The 13,886-nt window shown below is 37.5% G+C and overlaps 1 protein-coding gene across 3 annotated transcripts in view; it reads right to left on the reverse strand.

Annotated features, from left to right (window-relative positions):
• Positions 1-13,886, reverse strand: part of aplf (aprataxin and PNKP like factor) — a 113,985-nt gene that overhangs the window by 52,604 nt on the left and 47,495 nt on the right. For 2 of the 3 annotated variants that reach the window (XM_012962662.3, XM_012962661.3), the window contains exon 5: positions 5,131-5,260. In XM_012962662.3, coding sequence (XP_012818116.1) covers positions 5,131-5,260 — 130 coding nt within the window. Of the gene's footprint in view, positions 1-1,913; positions 2,194-5,130; positions 5,261-13,886 lie in introns of those variants that run through there. The other variant, NM_001113131.1, reaches the window with a different exon arrangement.

Consider the following 13,886-nt stretch of genomic DNA (forward strand, 5'->3'; position numbering starts at 1 on the left):
AATGGGATCAAGCAGACACCACTAGTGCAAGCAGCTTTCAGTTTGCAAACACTCTAAAGTGCATTTTCAGGCCTTTCTTCGATGCCTGATATATTCTGTTGGGGAATGTCCACATGTGCCATTAGCCTTAGAAGCAAATCTCTACAATATGGCTCTGGACGAAAGGGACATTCTATGCATAGATGACTTTTTGTATGTAACCCTGGAAGCCAATATGAAATTTACTCCACGACAATAACTACAATGCAAAAACAATGAGCCCTAGCCAAAAAAATAGTTGGCAAAAGGTTACTTTTTCGCTCATTTTATCATCGTCTTCTACCCTGAAACATTAATACAATTTTCAAGATGTTTTTCTATTTGTGCCTGGTGGCTATTAGATTTCTAAAAGATTATATTTTTGGAAAAATAGTTTTTCTACATTTGCTCAGAAGAATGCATGTGTAGGTAAAATATACAATTGTATTAGTCCTATAATTTTTACTTTAAGAATTATAGGGCAGCATATAGGTCAGCATATGGGCAAGCTGCCTTTTTTCCCCCCAAGATTTTCTGCTGTTTTGACATCTTCCCCTGGAAATGTAAAATCGGGCTCTACTGCATACAAAACCTTTTGCTCTTCCTGGTCTCTATTGCACTCATGCTTTTTTAGCTTAGTGGATTATATTTTCCCTTAATCTTTATTAAGGAATTTAGGGAATTATGGGAATTAAGGGAATTATTATTATTATTATTAGTAGTAGTAACATTTATTTATAAAGTGCCAATATATTCCGCAGCGCTGTACAATAAGTGGGTTTCATATAGGAGGTGAAGAGAGCCCTGCCCAAAAGATTTTACAATCTTCAAGAAAAAGGGTTGAGACACAAGGTGTGGGAGTGGCCAAGAGCAGAGTTGTGAGAGGTGTGGCACTGGTTATTGCTTTCATGCACGCTGAGGTCATGTTAAACTAAATTAGGGTAAGCTTTTCTAAATAAATGTGTTTTTAGAGATCTTTTGAAGGCATAGAGATTGGGAGAAAGTCTGACAGATTATGGGCCAGTAAAAGTTGCTGAATCAGCATCTTGGCCAGTATATAAGGTCCTCCAACAGGTCTGCCCAAAAATTAGCCAGATATCTGCAAAAAATATTGGTTAAGACAGTTCCCATTGACTTCTACATCATTTGGCAATGAGTATTTTTACGTTTGAATGCATAATAAAAAGCGAAACATTCATGTTTTTTAAGTTGAAAAAAGAGGTTATCAGTGCAAAGAAATGCAAATCATGGACGTTATAAAGGAACCTTTCCATATGTAGACCATAGTAAGCAATGAGATATTTGCTTTAGACAGCAGCAGCTACCTTCTGGTTGGCTGTTAATGTTACTACTGCTGAATAAAACTGTTACTGTGGTGTTCATATTCTATCAGCTCTGATTAAATTACAGCTGCACCATTGCAATTCATTATATCCTGAATACCCCCTGTACTATTGTACCCCACTTAAGATTGCACATAAGAGGGACTAAAGCTTTCAATTTAGTGGCTAAACATGAAGAATTAACTTGCTTTGCTTTAGTCTTTAAACACAGTTTAGGGAACTACACAGTATAGAAAAATCCAGAATATCCTTTGCCTATCATTTCCTACTCACACTATCCATATACTGCACACACATGCTCTTTTCTGATTCTGCATTAATTACAAATTTCCATTGAGGCCCCCTAGAGTTTCCTCACAACTGCGCTAGGTCTGGGGTGTTCACACCCAGACCTATATATTTATTTGGTACGGGTTTTGATTTGTTTGGGGCTTCAATTTGTTATTCGTTTACATTTACTTTGTTATAAATACTATTTAGAGTAGAGGCTTTATTATTTGTTTTCTTATTAAGTAGCTGACTTAATCTCACACATGCTCTTAGCCAATTTTCTTTGTGCGTCACTGATTTATTTATTTTTTTTACAGAAAAGATACATAAGGTTCTGCTATGTTGCTTCCCCCCATACATTTGATACTTGAAACATTGATAGTCATGTTTTTATTTATGTTCTAATTGTAGGAAAGTAGATTCATTGCTTTCTGCAGCATGGCCAATTTGAGGCACTTCTGGGAATAATTTATGTTTCATGTGCGCGTCCAGGAATAGCAATGTCGATATAGCCTCTTTCTCCATCTTTTGTCTTGAATTCTATATAAGCGTTTGAATTTTTCTAGGAAACAATGAGAACTTTGTAAGAACACCAGTGTACTTTTCGCTGAAGACCTATTTACTTTTAGAAGTTAATTTGTAAAACGATTATCTGTTAAACCGTAATTGCTAGTATGAAAATTATTTATTTTAGCAAAAAAAATGTCTTTTGTAAAGTGCATATCACAAAGTGCTTTGAACTTCATATGTCGGATTTCCAAGTAAAGTCAACCATATAAACAAACAATACAGGTATTGTTATCTGGATATTATACTCTTATCCAGAATCCGTTACCCAGAATGCTCTGAATTATAGAAAGGCCAGATTTTTAGCATACTTCAGGTATGGTGATCTAAATTACTGAAATATCCTTTATCTGGAAAATTCTAAATCTGTAGAAAATTCTAAATTCTAAAAATCTGTAGAAAATGGAATTTAGATGCAAAAATAAAAATCTGAGTTCTTAAAAGATAGAAAGAAGAACTCACTTTTATAGCCAGCACCCAAGGGCTTGTATTGGGAACATCAAGGTACATAGTCCATTAATTTATAGTAGTTTATCTTACCCCCAACACAAAATGCCAAAAAGTGAAATGCACAAAGCACCCATTGATAACTGACCCATTCATACCCTGCCAAGTATTACTGATACACAGGCCGATTTCATTTGCCGATGATGCTCATTTAGACCGATTCAGCAGCTTATCTGCCCATGCATGGGCACCACTGACGGGACTCCCTGAACGGCATCTGGCCTGAAATTGGGCACATCTCAGTTGGGCAGGTTTGATTTTTCCATTAGATTGGGGACCACATCAACTAGCCAATGCGGTCTGTGTCAGATGCTTTCATCAGATCGTATGGCCCTAGGGCCAAACAATCAAATTAGCCCAATATAGCCCGCCCATAGGTCGGCATTTTGGCAGAAGATCCACTCGCTTGGCGCCAAACAAGCGCATCTTACAGTATATGACCACCTTTAGCCTAAGAAATCTAAATAAATTTAAATAAATATAAAAAAAAGTTGGGGAGCAACACAGAAGGGGTGACCAATGTCTCCAAAACTTGCCTCCATGTAAGAAATGTAAAAATGGGTACCTGCTTTGAGGCCACTGGGAGCAACATCCAAGGAGTTGGAGTGCTTGTGAGCCAATGGTTGGGGATCACTGTTGTTTATTAACTGTCTTGACCTTTGGCTTTTTATGATTTGTCTCTATGTTTTTTGCCTACTTAGATCACTGGCCTTTCTGTATGGCTAATTTTATGCTGAAACGGAACCTCAAAAATGCTCACTAGAATGTATCTAAAAGGGCTCACACCTTTACCTCATGGCATTTATCAGTGATGTAAAAGAGAGTCAAGGACACTTTCCAGCTGGCTAAAATACACTGGGATTAAAAAAAAATCAGTGTGCTTTATAGTGTGCTGGATAAAATCACTATTCTGCCTATACTTCATTACATATTACCACATACTTTGTTTAGCCTGCAGGAATTGCCAAAATCATGAACAACAGAAAAAAAATGTTTCTTTTGCTAAAAGTGCATCTAAATGTATAGGCAAAGAGTATCACAGCACCAAGCCTTTATACTGAGCATATGATCCTGCTATGTTAATACTGCTCTGCAAACACTGTAGTCACTAAAATCATCATTACTCAAGCAGGTGGTTTTAAAGAAACACTAGTAGTGAGATTACTAACCAGGATGAGCATGTAATGGATGAGGAAAGTGCAGTTTATACTTAGCTTCAATTTCTGTCATCAAGTCAGCCTTAGGTTTTTTAAAATGGCTATAAAGATTTCACTCTCAATTTTAGTCCAACAATAACCTATGAAATTACTGTCACATTTACCTATAAATCAAAACCATCTGAACAACAGACCGCATGCAATGAATTTAAAATATGTTTTATTAGTTACTTAGCTGCTAGGAATTGCCCCTTACACTGTTACTGCCACTCATTTTTTGCATATATCCAGGAATAAAGACAGATTCTTTTATAGAACGCATGTTAAATATATGAATTAACTATGATGCATAATATGTATGTATAACTTTATTTATAAAGCGATACTTATGTACGCAGCGCTGTACAGTAGAATACATTAATATAAACAGGGGTATTAAAATAGATAAATACAAAGTATAACAATAAATACAAATAAATACAAGATACAGTTGCAATAAGTTAAGAGTCAAAGACACAAGAGGATGGAGGTCCCTGCCCCGTAGAGCTTACAATCTATATGACAACAAAAGAGTTAACAAAAATATAATACAAGGAATAATGTGGACAACTAATTCATAATGCAAGGCAGGAAGATTGTCTTTAATTAACCATCATATTATTTGCACATGAAGAAGTCAATATAATAGTAATTATGTATCAGTCAATATCAAAAAATAGGTTTTTTTGGGGGGGGGGGGTGGCCCATGGGTGCCTATATATATATATTTTTTTTTTAATTAAAAAAAATGCCCCCAGCCTCCACTGTGGATTTCCAATGGAAATATGGTGACGAAGCAGGGGGTTTGGGGGTCGCGGGGTTTGCAGAAGTGACGTCACATGCAAGCTGCCCGTGATGTCACCAGCAGCGTCGGTGACACGTCACATGAATGACGTAGGGGCCTAGGGCAGCACCGGACCTAAATATGCCCCTGGCTTTTCACCAAGGACCGATTTTTTTTAATATGGTGCTCAGTGCAGGGTGCAGCATCCAAGGGGGTTTAAGTGCTTAGGAAACTAGCACTAGGGGTGAACTCTTGCCAGCCAGAACCATTTTAAGCCCCAAAGACATGGGCAGATGAATATCGTGCAGTACTAAGTGCTGAGGGTTAATAACACACAATAGCATAAATATCTTTGCATGAAGAGAACGGGAATCACTGTATCCTTGCCAGTAACATTACATTTTCACTTCCATGCTATCTTAATAAAACATAAATACAAACTTACCTGCTTTACTTGTAGGGGAAGACAGACTCTTAATCTCAAGATCATCATGTAACATCCAGTCTGGGAGAACCCGTTTCCTTTGTACAAAACTGGCCATTTCAGATGATATTTTATTGTCCGCAGAAAATAACTGGGGGGAGAAAAAATGAAATTTGTTTTGTTTTTTTTTCCCCATTACTCTCAGAAGAACTTCTGCCACTCCCATGTATGAACTGAACTTCATAAATGCTGCCAAATAACTCAACAAAGAAATCAATTTCTAGAACAAATATGGAATCTCATATCCAGAAACCTGTTATCCAGAAAGCTGGATTGGGGAAGGCCATCTCCCACAGACTTCATTTTAAGCAAATATTTAAGATGATTTCCTTTTTTCTGTAGTTATAAAAAAGTACCTTGCACCCAATGGTAATTAAGGTGCAAGAATCCATACTGGTGGCAAAACAATTTTATAGGGTCTATTTGATGCTTAAATGGTTTTTTTAGCAGATTCAATTATGGTGATAAAATGGAAAGATCCCTTAGGTGGAAAACCCCAGGTCTTAAGCATTCTGCATATTAGATCCAATACTTGTACCCGCCCTAATGCTGATTTACCAAGGAAGGATACAAATAAACCTGTCCCTATACTTCATTTTAGGTTTTAAAATCACAAATTTGTGAAGTCACTCAAGTAAACTCCACATTGTGGCCCTACCTATTTACCTCTGGCCATATAGATATTTTATAGTACGGCGCTTTCCTTCTTGGTTGCATTTTTTGGGAGACATGTCTCCTGACCAAATCATTGGTTTAACAGGCTGATACTTCCCTGCTGTAGATTTTATAACACCCATTTTATTAATATTCTTAAAAACCAGTGTAGCTACTGGGATACATCAAGCTGGGCTCCTATATCTTTCCTTTGACTTGCTGGATATGCACAAGAGTCAAGCTCTCATTAGCAGGTGCCTCTGCATTTGTGGTGAGGTGAAAGAAAACTTTGAAAATGTACAATAATAAAAATAGTGGAACTGACCAATGAGGACACAATCAAACAATATTTTAATGTTGCATCATAACAATTAGAAATATTATTTGAGTGTATGTGTCTAGTTTAGAGCAATTTTATCACATTAAAAAGATCCTCAAAATAAATGTTCATTCACTAACTGGTGTGAGCATGCCTGGCGCACTTGAACGGATAGCATCCGCTTTCTTTCATCATAGGGTATCCAAAGATGCCATCATTATTGTATTATGAGAATGATGATGCCTTATTTCGTTATCAAAATCAGCAAGGAGCTTTACAGCAGAAATGGCCTAACTGTAGCAGAAAAAAAGGCATTAAGGGGGTTATGTAATAAAATAATAATTATAATAAATTGTTGGTTGCTATGGGTTCTGTTACATAGGGGGCATGATGTATGCCTCACAGAGAAGTTCTTGGCAAGGGTGTGGCAACAAACTCCATCCAGAAATGGTTGTCAGACTTTTTCAATTTAGGTCCCTTTGGAGGCCATGACTTTGTTTGAGCCCCACCCTCCCCCTTGGCTCAAAACAAGGTTACAGATATAGGAAAACATTGGTGTAGCAAGCATTTAGACATAGCTCTCAAACGGCAAGGCAGCAAATTAGTTTTAATATCTCACCCTAACTGACCTTCACACAGCAGTTTTCTGGTGTATACGTTAGAGCAATCAAGAATTCTCCTTAAATCTTACCCTAACTGGCTTTAAAAATGCCCCCTCCCAAAGTTGTTTAAAGCCCCATAAAAGATCGAGCAAAACTGTATCCAGCTGCATTCATATTTCAGCCCAGAGGGAGAAAAAGAAAGAGAACAAAGAGGGAAATAGCAAATTGTGCCAGAAAATAGAAAAGAACCCCTTGCTTCCCAAGTCACTATACAAACACGCACTGATAAGCCAAGCATCTTAGAAATCCAACTTGTTTTGCGACAAATTGAGTGTTGTATTTAACCATGCACAAATGTACAATGAGGCTAGAGAAATACATTTTAAAAGTAAAAGCTGGTATGTTTAAAACTGGAACAATATAAGGATCTTATCACCTTATTTATTTAAAGGGTATTTAATTACAAATATTTCATTATACATAACATCTTGCACACCAGCATTATATTGCCCATTTATGCACTGCTGGTTCTGTTTCTTAAAACAAAGTACATGGAGGGGATTTATTGCCCAGAATGTTAGGGACCTGGAGTTTTCCACAAGATCCACGATACGGGATCTTTCCATAATTTGTATCACCAAACCTTAAAGGAACAGTAACACCAAAAAATGAAAGTGTATAAAAGTAACTAAAATATAATGTGCTGCTGCCCTGCCCTGGTAAAAGTTGTGTGTTTACTTCAGAAAGTCTACTATAATTTATATAAATAAGCTGCTATGTAGCCATGGGGGCAGCCATTCAAAGGAGAAAAGGCACAGGCACATAGCAGATAACAGATAAAACACTATTGTATTCTACAGAACTTATCTGTTATCTGCTATGTAATCTGTGCCTTTTCTCCTTTTTTCCAGCTTGAATGGCTGCCCCCGTGGCTACACAGCAGCTTATTATATAAATTATAGTAGTGTTACTGTAGCAAACACACCAGTTTTACCAGTGCAGGGCAACAGTGCATTATATTTTTATTACTTTAAAGCTCTTTCATTTTTTGGTGTTACTGTTCCTTTAAGTCTGCCAAAAATAACTTTTAAACATTAAACACAATATTGCTTTGTATTAAAGGGGACATACAGTATACCATACATTTTTACAATGTACTAAACCATGTAACATAATGTAAAATAGAAGTGCTTTTATTTTAATACCTTTGGATCCAAATATGTCCATAACTGCTTGAAAACTGTACTCTACCCACCCCTTTTGCAAGCTTCCAGTTTAGACTCTTATGTATGTGGCTGGGAGCCTGTCTGCTATGATGGCTCCTCTCTATGCTCTGCTTGTTCACCCAACAACTGATGGGTTCCCTCTTTCTCCCTCTCTGTGCTCAGATCGGTCCCCCCCCCCCATCCACGTTCATTTGTGAATCATGCACATTTGCTTTGAAAAAATACCATTCCACTATAAACAAAGGAAAATGTTACTATTATATTTTTTTTTACATTTTACAACTAAGGCTAATGTCAGACCAGTCGCATGGCGTATATTTTCGGCAAGCTGAAGAACGCTTGCCGAAAATACCGCCATATGCCTCCTACTTGTGCCTGCACCCGAATGAATGGAATATGCTCAGGTGCAGGTAGCTGATATCCACCGAAAAAAGTGAGACTTTGCATTCTCTTGTGTTTTTATGTGGATATCGGCTACATGTGCCTGCACCCGAGCATTTACCATTCATTTGGGTGCAGGCACAGGTAGGAGGTGTACCAAAAATATACGCCTGGTCTGACATTAACCTTACTGATGAATAACTAGCTTATTGATCTGGCAGCTGCACAAGCAAAACTATGCAGCCAGGGAGCAAAGAGACACAGAAGATCTATTTTTCCAAACTAGCCAGTCAGTTCTAAAACCAGCCCAAAACTAGCCAAAAGCCACTTTGGTAGTAGCCCAAAAATAGCCCAATATGTGCCATGAAAAAAATAAAAAATAAATAAAAGTATATATGGGAAAACATGCCGTTTTAAAGCATTTAATCACTGCCCATACTCTGTGCCCCTCTCCAGTTACTGAGATGGCTGATAATTCCCTGCCCTCTTTGCCAAGTCCAGCTGGGAAGTATGTCACTACAGAAATAGATTCTGAATGTTGCATCAACCCCAGACATGATATATATATATATATATATGGGTTCAATGAACTACAACTCTCAGAAGTCCCAAAATATCCTGAAAGTTATAGCTTAATGATCAACTGCAGAACTGCCTCCACATCACAGTAGAAAGTAATAGTACAATCACATACCCTATAGAGCAGGGAGCAGGTTGCAGAACATACAGGTTGAGCCTGAAAGAGCAAAAAGAAATACAAAATGGAGCCTGCGTCTATACTGCCCAATTGCATGCTGGGTATTGTAGTTTTATATTAATCCTAGCTGTAGGCTAATTGTTAGATACAAACGACATTATCCAGCATGCAGTGGAACAGGCACACTAGGGAGAAAAACTTTGGCTAGTTTCAAAACAACAAACCCGCCAAGGCTCCAAAAAATAGCCCAAAACTGTACCTTGGCGGGTATGTACTTTGGAAACCCACCAAGGCTTTTAATTAGTAGCCCAATTTGGCCAAAAAACGCCAATCTGGCAACCCTGCACAGAAGGAGGAAACTAGGAGGGGTTTTCGCTGCTACTGTTGAGTTACGCTTGTCAGTCAGTGTTGTGACCACTTCCTGTGGGAAACTAAAGCGACACTCCCACCTTTCATTTCACCGTGGCTTCTGACTGTGGAGGTTGTCCATGCAGCTCTCATATAATGACAGTTTTAGGAGGTAAAATGCTTTCAAAACATCTTTTTTTCTGCACCATTTCAAATTTTCAGGGAGTATGAATATTATAACTGATAATACAGAGGAAAAGAACATTATTTTTGTAAATATTGTATTTAAAATTGAATATACAGATGTATACTGATGTAATTCAGAGATTTCTGGATATCTGTTTTCTGAATAAAAGATGGGCAGAGCAGAGAAAAGAAAGGTTCAGAGAGATCCTGCTTTCAATATCAATTACAGTTATATATAATTTTAAAACCACTGCAAGTTTGTAATGAATATATACAGGGAAATTTATACTTAATTATATGTTCTAGTTACATGTTCATTCTTAAAGGAGAAGGAAAGATAAAAACTAAGTAAGCTTTATCAGAAAGATCTAAATACAGCCATAAGCACTCACAGAAACTCTGCACTGAGTTCTCTTTAAAAAGAATTCTGCTTTACAGGCTCTGCTGCCTTAGTGAAGTGACCCAAGTACTGACAAGGGTATCAGGAATAGTCTTCTCCCTGATCGATGTCTGCTGTAGGGGATTCGGACCATTAAGTTAGAAACCCTAAGGATAAAGAATTACCATCCAGACTACTCTCTGCAGTGGTGCTTTGCTGTTAAAGTTGTCTCACCTTGCCCACACACTGCTGTGCTTGGATAAACTGGTGGCCACTATTACAAGCTGCTTGCTCTGCATTGAACCTTCCTTTGCCATTCCATCTGCATTTTATGAGTATTTACTGCATTACCCATTTGTCTTGGACAATAAACAAGTTCAATTCTGTTTTGCTGCAGGAACCTTCTGGTGTCCATTCTTTTATGACTTTGCACTCAGTCTAAATGAGTTGTAGTTACACTACTTCCACCTTGATTTTTCCACATAACAAAAGCCCATCCTGTGTGTTAGAGTACAGTGTACCCCATTGCTCTACAGCTTATCTAGCTGGTCTTGTCCGTATCACAGTCACATAGGGGTTACAGAAATATTAACCAAGGGAGAGGGGGAAGACATATGAGAGATGAGACAGACAATAGACTTATTATGTGTTCATTTTTGGGCAGTGAGTGTGTCCAGAGATTGGACTGGACTTGCTGGCAAACAGAGCAACATATTATGTTATAAGATTTACTGGAGCGAAAAATAGCTACAATATATGTTTTCCAAGCAAACATCATTTGACAGCAGGGGTGTAGGGAAATAAGGCCATGCTGTCAAAGTCACCAGTACAAGTATATGAAAACAAGGTCTGTCCATTAATCTTGTCTGAATATACGCACAGGAGAGACAGAGGAAAAAGGAAAGGTCGCGAGAGCAGAAAGGAACGGTGCACCTAAGAACCTGCCAAGTATGGTAGCGAAGCGTTTGGAAGCATGAATAATGAAACTCTGTTCGTGTTGACGCATTATATGTCCTTAACTGTATACAAATGAATGCAGATGTGTTGGCAATATAAGGCCTACAGGGAAAGCTCTAACCATCTCAAGAAAAGATACAGAGACAGTTTCTACAATTTCCTTTCATTGAAAGGGGAAAGCCCATAAATAAGCTCACTGATTAAAAGGAGGACTTTCATCTTCAAATATAAATGCATTCTCTGAAACTAACATTGCTGGTAATGGCAACGTAAAAACCTAATTACAGACCTCAAGCGGAAACCTTAAAAAAGACTTGAGATAAGAGAGATGCCTCGAGAGCTCTCCTGGCTGCACAATAGGGAGAAAACATTTTCCTATCAAATTTCGCTTTTGCCATTACTGGACCCAACGTACTGTAAAGGCCTTCTCAGAACAAATCAACGCTTAACAACCATATTCACTGAGAGACAGAAATACAAGATAAAGGTAAATAAATATATATATATATATATATATGCAATAAAAAAACTTTTACAGTATAAAAGCCATCAAAACAAGAATAAAGGCATGGGATCTGTTATCAGGAAACCCTATATCCAGAAAGCATCAAATTATGGGAAGGCCATCTTCTAGAGATTCCATTTTAATTGAATGATTCAAAATTTTAAAACATAGGGGCACATTTACCAATCCATGAATCCGAATCCCGAATGGGAAAAAATCGGATTGGAAACGTATATTTTGCGACTTTTTCGTCGCCGTCATGTTTTTTTTGTATTTTGTATGATTTTTTCGTTGGCATCACAACTTTATCGTATTTTGCGCAACTTTTTCGTCGCCATCGCGATTTTTTCGAGTTGAGCAATTGTAAACAGAGGAAAAACCAATCCGATTTTTTCGCGACGGCGGTGAAAAAGTCGTGGAAAATATACAATAAAGACGTAACGGCGACGAAAAAATCGCAGGACATACGAAAAAGTCGCGACAGCGGCGAAAAAAAGTTGCAAAAATACTGATCATTGCGAAAAAAAACGCGTTCAGACGCTTTCGGTTCGTTCGTGCATTAGTAAATCTGCCCCAGATTTTCTATAATAATAAAAGTACCTTGGACTGCATGAATCAGCATTGGTGGAAAAACAATCCTATTGGGTTTATTTGATGTTAAAATAATTTTGGGGCAGATTTATCAAAATTCGAGGTTTGTGGGGAAAAAAACGATGATGTGAAAAAAACTGAAACTTGTCTTCTTAAATGCAAGCTTATTTACAAAAAAAATTCTCTCACACTGGCGAGAATCACAAACTTAGTAAGCTTTAGCAGAAAGGTCTATGTAAATACAGCTATACGAATTCTAAGAAGAATTCACTCCGCCTCCCATCAGAATGTGTGATCTGAGCTACCAGCACAGCACAGAAGCTATGAAGACCAAGCTAAAACGGCGGCTGCAATCTTAAACAAACAGAGGGAGCTTCTAGGGCTGTTTACTCAGGTATGGTAATGCTTTCTGCAGAATAAATATAAAATGTCAAAATGACTTTCCTTCTCCTTTAACTTGCTTTTTTTTTTTCTGGTGACTTTTCGAGGATTTTTTTCTTTAATAAATATCAACCATACTGAATTTTGATAAATCTTCATTTTTAAGTATGGCGATCCAAATTTTGGAAAGATTCCTTATCCAAAAAAATCCCGGTCTAAAGCATTCTGGATAACAGATCCCATACCTGTACAACAATTACAATGAAGTTACAAATATAGAAAGGAAATTCAACTGTGCCTGTCATACATGATCCAACTACATTGCAGAAATGAGTTATGAAGGAAAAGGCAGCAGAAATGTGTTTTCAAATATTTATACATATTTAAAATTAGATTATGAAAAAACAAAAAAAAAAATGTTGTGTCAGTACGAGTGAGAACATTTTTTGCAGATAAAAATGGATGATAAGCAATGACATGTGATTGATAAGCAGAAATAGCCAGGGAACAAATCAGTGTGGCATTTGAAACAATAAAAAGTGCTGTACTCTGAATATATTATACCAGCTGAAAATGTCATAGAAGGCTACGTTGTGGTGCATCTGATAAAAATGCCCAAATATAACATTTATAAGGATAGTGGAACTAAAATTAGGTTGTAGATAAGAAAAAATTAAAATCTCAGACACTCCTTTAACAATTTAAAGGGAAACAGGGAAAGACAATAAAGGTTACCATACACAGTTCAGTAGGGAATAGGATGTAAGACTGTATTTAAACTACTTCCAACAGCTATTGGGCTTAAATGGTCAAAATATAGGTTTATGTGCTGCCTTTTGTCAAAGTGGTAGTTCCCCTTTGGAGGCGGATTTATCAAAATATGAATTTGTGAACTTTTGAGTTTTTTAAAATTTGAATAAACTCAAGTTTTTACCAAACTCGAATGTGATCTACAAACTCTAAAAAAAAAAATCAAAACTTAAATTGAAAAAACCGACACATTTTGCTAGGACAACTCCCATTGGCTTGTACATGAACTCGCAACGTTTTACATTTGAGCTTTCTGCTTATTTTTTCTTAAAGGGATACTGTCATGATTTTTATGGTGTACTTTTTATTTCTAAATTACTGTATTTTTCGCCATATAAGATGCTCCGGAATATAAGACGCACCCAATTTTAAAGGCGGAAAATCTAGAAAAAAAAGATTCTGAACTATATAATATACTAATTATCAAGTACTTGCCATCCTGCTGTGTGCTGTGTTAATTGTTCCTCCCTCTGTGGACTGCAGCCCTGCCTGTCTCTGGGCTCGCACATAATGAGGCATGTGATTACTGCCTGGCTGCCCCAGCAGCAGCAGGAGGAGGCTCCAGGATTTGCATGGGCTGAAGGCTGCCGCACAGACACAGCCACTAACAGCGCATCTTCCGATCGGCACTGCAAGGGGAAGAGGACGCATGGTACGGACATCCACGGAGGGGGGGTGGAT

The sequence above is a fragment of the Xenopus tropicalis genome, chromosome 5 (assembly GCF_000004195.4).
Source record: "Xenopus tropicalis strain Nigerian chromosome 5, UCB_Xtro_10.0, whole genome shotgun sequence".
In the NCBI taxonomy this organism is placed as follows: Eukaryota; Metazoa; Chordata; class Amphibia; order Anura; family Pipidae; genus Xenopus; species Xenopus tropicalis.